This window comes from Squalius cephalus (genome assembly GCF_949319135.1).
Source record: "Squalius cephalus genome assembly, chromosome: 22".
NCBI lineage: Eukaryota > Metazoa > Chordata > Actinopteri > Cypriniformes > Leuciscidae > Squalius > Squalius cephalus.
The window spans coordinates 13,224,699-13,235,878 of NC_137143.1; the positions used below are offsets into that span (position 1 = coordinate 13,224,699).

An 11,180-nucleotide genomic window follows, 5' to 3' on the forward strand; every position below is an offset into this window, starting at 1 on the left:
GGTTCTATGCCTTTATTAATAAAACTTATTTAAAAAAATACAAGGCTTAAGACATTTATTTTCCTTTGGTGGTACAGCCTGAGACATTCACAATAAAAAAAAATTGCCTTCTACATTTTTGTTTTGCTTTTCCCTCCATTGTACCGAACTCGTACTGAACCGTGATGTCTGAACCGAGGTATGAACCGAACCGTGACTTCTGTGTACCGTTCCACCCCGGAAGCCATTCTCGCAACTCTGAGAAGAAAAATCAGAATTGCTAGATATAATCTCGATATTCTGCCCTTTTTCCTAGAATTATGAGTTCATATCCCGCAATTCTGACCTTTTTCTCAGAATTGAAAATTCTTCAATTCAGAATTTTTTCTCAGAATGTTTCACAATAGATCTACATAATATTCACATATGCAGTTCATAGGGGGCATTTTAGCCCTACAGTAACAGAATTAAATAATATTTAAACATACATTTTTTACATCACAATTCAGAGAAAAAAAGTCAGAATTGCTGGATATAAACTTGCAATTCTGAGGAAAAGGCAGAATATCCATTTAGATTTTTCTTCTAAGAATTGAGATATAAACTCAGAATTGTGAGGGAAAAATTGAGAATTGATTCCGTGACTTCTACTACTAGAACTGTCATTCCCTTTCAGTCGCTCACGTTCGACGTAACGTCGACGTGACGACGTAATTGGGATCACTTCAGAGAGCCCTATCAACTTCGAGTATCTACAGAACAAGCCAATGAACGTTGGCGTGCGTGAACGCGTCACGCGCCCCCGCCCCGCCGCGCGGGTATAAACAGGAAGCGGGCGCACACACACATTGTCTTTCACTTCGGAGCCGAGCTTTTGCTTTCACTTCCGAACTCTACAGGAAAAGACTGCCTTTGAAAACGAGAAGACGACTCTCCTTGTGTTGGTGTGACGGCGCGATCAGCGGTGGCCGCGAGCATTGCAGCTCACAACTGCTGTTTTCACAGCACTATTGTTCTGTGTTTGTGTGTATGTGTGTCGGTTCGGTGGGCGTTTCCCCGTGTGTTCATTCACACCGCGGCTACCCCTGGGTGCCTCAGCACTGAGAGAGTTATTTTTCTATTTTTTTGTTTTCACTAAAAGAGCAACACAAGCGTGACCCTGCGTCTTTTTCAAGATGTCATTCCGCTTGTGCGTTTCTGGATGCCGTCGTTCCCTGGCGCCAGCAGATGGCCACAGTAGTTGCCTCTCGTGTTTGGGCATTCAACACGCTGAGGCAGCTTTTGTGGATAGTTCGTGTTCCCATTGCGGGAATATGACTATCTCAGCGCTAAGATCGAGACTCGCTTACCTCAAGGGAGGTGCAGTCCCCTTGCCTATGCCCCGATCTAGTGTTTATTCTGCCCCGCAGAATAGACCTACTTCGGCGCATGACCAGGGTGATCTGAGGATTACCGTGAGGGCTTCCCCGTCGAGTCAACCTCCGCGGGCCCCTCACGCCTCACAAGCGCTGTTGCCATTGGGGCCCCTTAGTGAACGTCTTGGTCCTTCTCCGGAACGACCAACCGTTTCCTTTGGGGCTCCAGCTGACGATCAGATGTCGATCGCAGCATCGGAGGGGGAGCTTCAGTCCTCTGGAGATGACGACTCGGCTGCGTTGCCCCCTTCGGGGCGTGACGCGTTGTCCAAGACCGATCCAGAATGGGCGGCTATGCTTTCCCGGGCCGCCGAGAAGGTTGGGCTTGCGTGGAACCCTCCACCACGTCCCGAACCTTCTCGGTTGGACGATTGGTTTCTCGGGGCGGGCCGTGCTGGTTCTCAGTGTGCCGCCCCGGTACCTTTCTTTCCGGAGGTGCATGAGGAGCTTACTAGGATGTGGAAGGCACCGTATAGTGCCCGAAGCCGTTCTAGTGGCTCCTCCCCCCTCGCCACCCTCGACGGCGGGGCAGCTAAGGGGTATGTGGATATCCCCCCAGTGGAGCCGGCCGTCGCGATGCAACTGTGTCAAGCGTCCGCTTCCTCTTGGCGGGGTAATCCACGCCTCCCGTCCAGGGCCTGTAAGTTCTCGTCCGGTCTAACGGCGAGGGCTTACAAGGCCTGTGGACAGGCTGCTTCCGCCCTCCATGCCATGGCGCTCTTGCAGGTCCACCAGGCCCAGGCGCTCATGGACATGAACGAGGGTGGTTCTGACCCAGAGCTCCTTCGGGAGCTCCGTGTGGCAACCGACCTCGCCCTCCGGGCGACGAAGGAAACCGCACGTTCAGTCGGTCAGGCGATGTCCACCTTGGTGGTCCAGGAGCGCCACCTTTGGCTCAACCTGGCGGATATGAGGGACACCGATAAATATCGGTTCCTGGATGCCCCTCTTTCCCAGGTTGGGTTGTTCGGCGACGCGGTCGAGAGCTTTGCCCAGCAGTTCTCGGCCGCACAGAAGCAGACGGAGGCCATCCGACACATCCTGCCCCGGCGGACCGCTGCTGCTCCCACCCGTCCGCCGGCCGCAGATCCTCCGTCTACTCGTCGCCGAGGTCAGCCTTCTGCGGCGTCCTCCGCTCCCGCTAAGCCCCAGCAGCAGCAACCATCCAGGCCTCAGCGCGGAGCAAGCCGTAGGAAGCCGACCCCGCCCGTCCAGGCCGCTGCCAAACCAGGAGGCAAGCGACGGTGCAAACGACCCTGAGACGGGCGGCCCAGAGGTGGATCAAGTTGCTCTTCAGGAGATGGCGAAGGCGCCACTCCTTCCCCCGGTGGAGGGCCGGGCGGAGAATCTTTTGTTTCCTTTTCTTTTTGTTCCGCCACTGACCCACGGGTCAGTGGTACCCACATTTTCAAAAAAAGAGCAATTTCTGAAACCTCTGGGCCCCAAGAGGGCACGCTTGGCAGTCGACGACACCGCCATGCCTTGTCACTCCCGAGCCCCTCTTTCATCGCCAGCAGGCAGCAGTGGCTGTGTCCTGGACGCACTGACGCCTCCGCACACTCACTCTGCCCTTCGACGGAAGCAGGTATGTGTTGCACCACACACTCAGACCCCACTTCGGGCAGCTGTGCCGTCCGAGTCGGGTCCCTGCATTCCGCCGCGCTGCCCCACCCCGGGTACGTCTGTGGTGCCGTTGGTCCCGCTTGCTCGGTCTCTGGGAGCCTGGTTAACGCTTCCCAGCCTGTCTCGCTGGCTCATCCGTACCATCAGACTCGGCTATGCGATTCAGTTCGCCCGGCGTCCCCCTGCTTTCAGGGGCATTCTGTTCACCCGTGTTCTGGCGGACAATGCCCCTGTGCTCAGGGCGGAGATCGCAGTCCTACTGGCGAAGGACGCGATCGAGCCGGTCCCTCCAGCCGATATGAAGACCGGCTTCTACAGCCCGTACTTCATCGTACCCAAGAAAGGTGGTGGGTTACGACCAATCTTGGACCTGCGCGTCCTGAACCGGTCCCTTCACAGGCTACCGTTCAAGATGCTTACGCAGAAACGCATTTTCAAATGCATCCGTCCCCAAGATTGGTTTGCAGCGATCGACCTGAAGGACGCGTACTTTCATGTCTCGATTCTCCCTCGACACAGACCGTTTCTCCGCTTTGCGTTCGAGGGAAGGGCATATCAGTACAAGGTCTTACCCTTCGGGCTGGCCCTGTCGCCCCGCGTCTTCACGAAAGTCGCGGAGGCGGCCATTGCTCCCATGTGCGAGCATGGTGTTCGCATCCTCAACTACCTCGACGACTGGCTTATTCTGGCCCAGTCGAGAGAGCATTTGTGCGAACACAGGGACATGGTGCTCAGTCACCTCAGCCACCTAGGGCTTCGGGTCAACTGGGAAAAGAGCAAACTCACCCCCGGGCAGAGGATCTCTTTTCTCGGTATGGAGTTGGACTCGATCAGCATGACAGCGTGCCTCACCGAGGCCCGTGTCCAGTCAGTGTTGAACTGCGTGAGCACACTCAGACGCAGAACAGCGGCACCACTGAAACTGTTTCAGAGGCTCCTGGGGCATATGGCATCTGCAGCCGGATGCCTCTACCACCGGCTGGGGGGCCACGTACAACGGGCATGCAGCTTCAGGTCTGTGGACGGGGCCTCAACTGCATTGGCACATCAACTGCCTCGAGTTGTTAGCAGTACGTCTTGCTCTGAGCCGTTTCAAAACGCTGCTACTAGGCAAGCACGTACTGGTCCGTACGGACAGCACTGCGACCGTTGCGTACATCAACCGTCAGGGTGGTCTACGCTCCCGCCGCATGTCACAACTCGCCCGCCATCTCCTCCTCTGGAGTCAGAAGCATCTGAGGTCGCTTCATGCCGTGTACATTCCGGGCCTGCTCAACCGTGCAGCCGACGAGCTTTCACGGCAGCAGGTGCTACCGGGAGAATGGCGACTCCATCTCCAGGTGGTCCAGCTGATTTTCAGGCGCTTCGGGACCGCACAAGTAGATCTGTTTGCCGCCCCGGACACGTCTCACTGCCAGTTGTTCTATTCCCTGACCGAGGGGACCCTCGGCACGGATGCTCTGGCACACAGCTGGCCCCGGGGCCTTCGCAAGTATGCGTTTCCCCCAGTGAGCCTTCTTGCACAGACCTTGTGCAAAGTCAGGGAGGACGAGGAGCAGGTCTTGTTAGTTGCGCCGTATTGGCCCAACCGGACCTGGTTCCCGGAACTAGTGCTCCTCGCGACAGCCCCTCCCTGGCCCATTCCTCTGAGAGAAGACCTGCTCTCTCAGAGACGGGGCACCTTATGGCACCCGCGTCCAGACCTCTGGAAACTCCATGTCTGGTCCCTGGACGGGACGCGGAGGTTCTAGGTGACCTACCCCCTGCGGTAGTTGACACCATCACTTCCGCTAGAGCCCCCTCTACGAGGCGCCTCTATGCGTTGAAGTGGAACCTGTTCGTTGACTGGTGCTCCTCTCACGAGGAAAACCCCCGATCTTGCTCGATCAGAGCCGTGCTTTCCTTCCTGCAAGAAGGGCTGGAGCGAAGGCTGTCTCCCTCCACCCTTAAAGTGTATGTTGCCGCTATTGCTGCACATCACGATGCTGTTGATGGTAAGTCTTTGGGGAAGCATGACCTGATCGTCAGGTTCCTGAGGGGAGCGAGGAGACTGAATCCTCCTCGCCCACTCTCTATACCCTCTTGGGATTTGTCTCTGGTCCTTTCGGCACTTCAGAGACCACCCTTTGAGCCTCTGCAATCAGCTGAGTTAAAAATCCTGTCCTGTAAGACAGTACTCCTGGTTGCATTGGCCTCTATCAAGAGGGTAGGGGACCTGCATGCATTTTCGGTTGACGAATCGTGCCTAGAATTCGGCCCGGATAACTCTCACGTCATCCTGAGACCCCGGCCCGGATACGTGCCCAAGGTTCCTACCACTCCCTTCCGGGACCAGGTAGTGAACCTGCAAGCGCTGCCTTCGGAGGAGGCAGACCCAGCCCTGGCTTTTCTCTGTCCCGTTCGCGCTCTGCGTCTGTACGTGGACAGAACGCAAAGCCTCAGGACCTCAGATCAGCTCTTCGTCTGTTACGGAGGCCAGCAGAAAGGGAAGGCTGTCTCCAAGCAGAGGATGGCCCACTGGATAGTGGATGCCATCGCCTTGGCTTACGAAGCCCAAGGCGTGCCCTGCCCGCCCGGGTTGAAAGCCCACTCCACTAGGAGTGTCGCTTCTTCCTGGGCGCTGGCACACGGCGCCTCGCTGACAGACATCTGTAGAGCTGCGGGCTGGGCGACACCTAACACGTTTGCTAGGTTTTATAGCTTACGTGTTGAGCCGGTTTCTTCCTGTGTGCTCGCTTCTACTAGCCGGTAACACCGAAGTTCCCGCTCTAGTGTCGGCTTGCTGCGCCACTCCCTTCCTAGGAACGGATACGTGCGCTTTTTACTCCAGTCGAGTTCCCCATTGGCGAACCCTGTGAGTTCCTCCGCACCCCTTCGGCAGTCGGACGTTGCGGAGCATCCGACGCCAGGCCTAGTGCTCGTATGCTTGTGTAACTTGTGCTAGGCTGGGTTCCATATGTGCGATCCCTGCGGCGATCCCATATGTGTATTCTTCCACGACCAGCTCCCTGCGGTGAGCCCGTGTCTTCCCTTGGCAGAGTCTGCTCTGCCGTCACTGTCCGGTGTGTCTTCCCCTTCGGGTGGAGCCACCCCAGTGACATTCCATATGTTGCACTGCCCCTTCGGCCAGTCCATATGTGTATTCTCCACATGTTACCTCCCTTCGGGCAGGATGTGGCTCCGCAGCGTTCTTTCCCCTGGAAAGGTACGCTTTCCCAGTGTTATTAAGAGTTCACTGTGTGGGGTATAATGGAACAGCAGTTGAACTCCCTCTACGCAGGTCTTCCGCCCCAGCAGTTGGGGGTCTGAGAGTCTTGCGTAGGGCGCTGGATGTGGCAGCAACCGTGGCGTTTTCCATGGGATCCCAATTACGTCGTCACGTCGACGTTACGTCGAACGTGAGCGACTGAAAGGGAACGTCTCGGTTACTGATGTAACCCTCGTTCCCTGAAGGAGGGAACGGGAGACGTAACGTCCCGTCGCCACCGTTGCTGACCATCGCTGCATGGCCGTCAAAAATCTAGGCTCCTCAGCGAAAAACAATGTGTGCGTGCGCCCGCTTCCTGTTTATACCCGCGCGGCGGGGCGGGGGCGCGTGACGCGTTCACGCACGCCAACGTTCATTGGCTTGTTCTGTAGATACTCGAAGTTGATAGGGCTCTCTGAAGTGATCCCAATTACGTCGTCACGTCGACGTTACGTCTCCCGTTCCCTCCTTCAGGGAACGAGGGTTACATCAGTAACCGAGACGTTTTCTTCCACCAGGTAAGCTCCGCCCACAAAACACGTCATGGTGTTTGCAAACACCCAGATGTCTAAAACAAAGCATAAAAATCTGAAAGAAAAAACCCTGTAATGGTTAAATTAGAAATACATAATGATTATACATTGTATATATTAAAGTCTGGGTTAAATTATATATATTTTTAAAATACTAATTTCAGTGGAACAAATATAACTTATACTTCATGTTTGAGTGACCAGGGGTCTCATTTATAAACGTGGCATATGCCACTTCCCACGCAAAGGTTGTGATCTATTAAAAACAACTTGACGGGAGAATGTGTGCACCTATAAGCATATGCACATTTTGGAGACATGAAGGAAACCCACTCAAATCCTCATTATGTGTCCCAATCCTAAATACAGTGAATATTCACAATAACAGTTTAAATAAATAAAAGAATGATTTACACTATGTTTTACATCTGATATACACATTTAGATTAAATATGCCATTCTCATTAATGGAGTTAAGCACTTAAAGGTCCATTATTGTCAAAACTGAAATCTCCTGGCTTTTTTCAAGATAACAGAGGTCTAGGGGCTATGAAACTACCATATAAGTTTCAAAACAGTCAATCCACAGACAAATGCACACAGCCTGCATAAAGTAGCTGTGCCTTTTCACAAGCTGTTGTGACTTCCGTATAAATGAGACGTCAGAACTACTCAGTCAACGCCTTCAGTCTCCACCCCGAGCACTGCCCACCATCAGGAAACATCATTGCACAGGCTTCCGAACAACATTAATATAAGAGAACAGTGGCTAATGTTTATTTATTCAGAAACGCCACAGCAATTTAGTTCGATCTTAACCGTCTGTTCTGCACAGTTCACAAGTGACTGCTTCGTCAATCAGGCACAGTTCAATGTCGTTTTTTCAAAGAAGCTACTCCTCAAAGATGCTGCAGTCCCTACAGTTCATAGTTTTACAAGTTTACCATGGGCGTCAATTGCAGCATATGTTTTCACGTTATGTGGGCATCTTTGCACATTTACCACAAGTACACCTTTTACAGAAAAAAGTAACATTGTAAAAGAAATTGTAGCACGTCAACTTACTGTATCAGTGGGAAAGCAATAGTAACATAGCTTACTGCATACGGTGTCTGTCTGCTAACGTTACATTATAAAGCAGTTAAGTGTTTCAAAATCAGTGTATAACTAGCTATTAACGCACATATTTTGGAGATTTAAATCGAATTTGACAAAAAAAGTCTGAGTTTGTGTACAGACAGTTTAAATTAGTGTTAACGTTAAATCTGTGTGCAGCATTGATGTAATGGTAATTATAATAATCTTACAATAACGCCGAAAGTAAGGAGGTGGTTGTTTGTCTCCTGTCGTTGCCGATTCGGGGTCTGAGTCCGGCTGAACATAAGGCCGGAGAACATTTCCCTCAAGTCCATCATTACAGGTGTTTTATTTACCTTACTTGTGAGCATCACCAAGCCACAGCAGGATACAGCATACATGACCCTAGTTACCTGTGGTTGGCCTGGCCATGTGTCACTCAGAAAACAACAGGCCAATCAGAAGAGAGGCTCATGAATATTAATCGACCTGTTTTTAGCAGAGCTCCTGAGAAAGGAGCTGTAAACATTTATTGGGATGGTTTTTGGTACTTATACCACAAATATATATTCTTAAGGACATCAAAACCTAAAATAAAACTTCAGAAAGGTGTACAATATTGGACCTTTAAATTACATGAAATCATTATGGAGAAGTTAGGCTACAACATTTTTGATATTCTAATAAATATAAATATTTGTGGTTGATGCAATGCTTTTGAACACTTTTCCAGTGTAGAGCGAAGATTGCCTAATGCATGATAATAGCAGAACTCATGGTCTGAGAAAATATTTTTGCGCAAATAATAATCAATAATGTACAATATAAGGCCTATCTGTTTCTATTAAAAATATAAAGCAATTAAAAATACTATTTGGCCAGTGGAAAAGATTGAGAAAAACTTTCTCTGAAATGTATTTTATACTATTTAAATTTATTTAAAGGGGGGGTGAATTGCTGTTTCATGCATACTGAGTTTTTTACACTGTTAAAGAGTTGGATTCCCATGCTAAACATGGACAAAGTTTCAAAAGTTAAGTTGTACGTTTGAAGGAGTATTTTTGTTCCAAAAATACTCCTTCCGGTTTGTCACAAGTTTCGGAAAGTTTTTTTCGAGTATGGCTCTGTCTTACGTAAGATAGAGCGGAATTTCCTTATATGGGTCCTAAGGGCACTTCTCCGCGGCCGCGCGCGCACTCGCAGACCAGAGAGAGAAGAGAGCGAAAGCAGTACGTTACCTCAAAGCGCTATGCTCGGCTTTTAGGGAAGTCAATGTCACCAAAGAAGTGGGTTTTTGGTTGGCAGGGCAAGACAACCCTGCACAGATTCCCAAAGAACCCAGCGTTAAGGGAATAGTGGATGGAGTTTGTTTTTTCGAAGCATCAACGGAGGTTGTGCACGACTCTTTGTTCCCTGCATTTCGACGATGATTGTTTTATAAACAAAGCCCAGATCGACTTATTTGCAGATCGTCTAATGCTTAAGGATCGAGCAGTCACGGTGAGTAAACTACTTCAAATGTCTCTCTGTGTTGTTGTTAGATCACTTAGCACAGCTATAGCACACCGCCCACACGGCCCGCCCCCAGCCGCTCGTTTTTTTCCGGAAAGACTCGGTACAGCCAATCTTTAACTTATAAATATAATAAAACTAAAGACGTTTTGGAGATATGAAGGATGCAATACTACTCTATAGGTACTCAAGATTAACAGGAGATTGAGTGAAAATGAGCATTTCACCCCCCCTTTAATCAAAAACAAGGCAAGGGGACGGCTCATCCGTATCTCATATTTTCAAATGTCTTGTACCGTTAAACATGGTATCACGCAGATAAATATGCATATGCAAATTATATGCAGATGAGGATATGCATAGTAAACCGAGGTGTTGTAAGCTCCATGTATGGTTATTTCGGGGAGGAGACGGAGTGGAGATGCAATCTTCTGCTGACTGGGTTTTATAAAGGGAATTTTGCACAGGTTCTGGTTTTATAAGTTTGAATATTTTTTGTTGTACGCAATTTTTGGCTTTCGGAAGCACGCACACTTTTAGTAATGATGCTACGCACAGTTTTAAAAATGAGACCCCAAGTGCTGCTTACACCATTTGGGGATAATTTTATTTACCGGGACTTGGTCTGCTGGAACTCACAGTTGGGATTGATTTTCTTTATTGTCTTTAGATGCTTTGTTTAAGTGGTCACCTCTGAGGCTGTGTGTAAGATCAACATCTTTTAGGACTACCCACTGAATGCCTATAAAATACAATCCCTTACGAAAAATAGGTATACTTCATGTTCATTTTATTAAGTATACTTAAGTAAAGTTCAAGTATATTTTTAAGAAAACTTTTAGTAAGTATGCTAATATCAATGTACTAGAAGTATACTTGTATGTGTAGGGTTTCAATACTACTTGAGATTAAATTGCCCCACTTTTTAGTGTATGAAAGTATACTTTTAAGAATACCTTAAGTGTAACAGTAGTAAACTTTGAGTACACAAGTTTTTCGTTTGTACTGCAACTATAATACAAGTGAACTTAAATATACTGATAGTTCACTAGTCAAATATTTGTAGAACATTTTTTAGTTTATGAAAGTACACTTTGAAGTATACTCTCAGTAAACTACAAGTTTAGTAGTTTTATCGTCCAAGTATACTTGTAAGTTTTTTTAGTGAACATAACATCTGATAAAACTGTCCTCACCCAGCCACCTTGCTCCGCAATCCAGTTTGTTAGACGGTTGTTGATGAATCCTGTCATAGCGACCTCGACTACATTTGCCATGTCAGGGCAGGTTTCTTTCACATAGACTCCTAGTGTGACGGCAGCCTTGAGGAGCAGCTTTTCCGAGGCCACTTCTGCTCTTTCCACAACTCACATCTTACACATGCTGTCCACGCTATCAGTGAACACAGTCACCACCTAGAGAAAACACAGGTGTTATTAACTACAGTTGTTGTCAAACATTAAACATTGACACAATTCACTTTGTCATGTGGTTACCATATAATTTAAGTAAAAAGATTTGTAGCTATCAGAACCAAACAAAAACGTCTCAGCTACGTATGTAACCCTCGTTCCCTTTCGTCCAGGGAACTCCGACGTTTCGTCGGGGGAGTTCCCTGACGAATTGGGATCCCTAATAAAACGCCATGGTGCTGGCCCCTTCCAGCGCCCATCTAAGCTACCCTGCAGCAGTTTCCAGAAATTTGCGGGAGCTAGCTAGGGAATCACACTGCTGTTCCGTAAGACCCAATCAGTGGATATTGGATAACACTGGGAAAGCGTGCCCGACCCCAAG

At 49.3% G+C, this 11,180-nt stretch overlaps 1 protein-coding gene across 1 annotated transcript; it reads left to right on the plus strand.

Moving 5' to 3' along the window:
- Window positions 1-4,701: 4,701 nt before the first annotated feature.
- On the plus strand, window positions 4,702-5,881 carry LOC307150186 (uncharacterized protein; the record flags this gene model as incomplete). Its single annotated transcript, XM_079857064.1, has 2 exons — window positions 4,702-5,577; window positions 5,616-5,881. The coding sequence occupies 2 exons, from the start codon at window positions 4,702-4,704 to the stop codon at window positions 5,670-5,672; spliced, it is 933 nt and encodes a 310-aa protein (XP_079713190.1). The 3' UTR covers window positions 5,673-5,881.
- Between the last annotated feature and the right edge of the window lie 5,299 nt (window positions 5,882-11,180).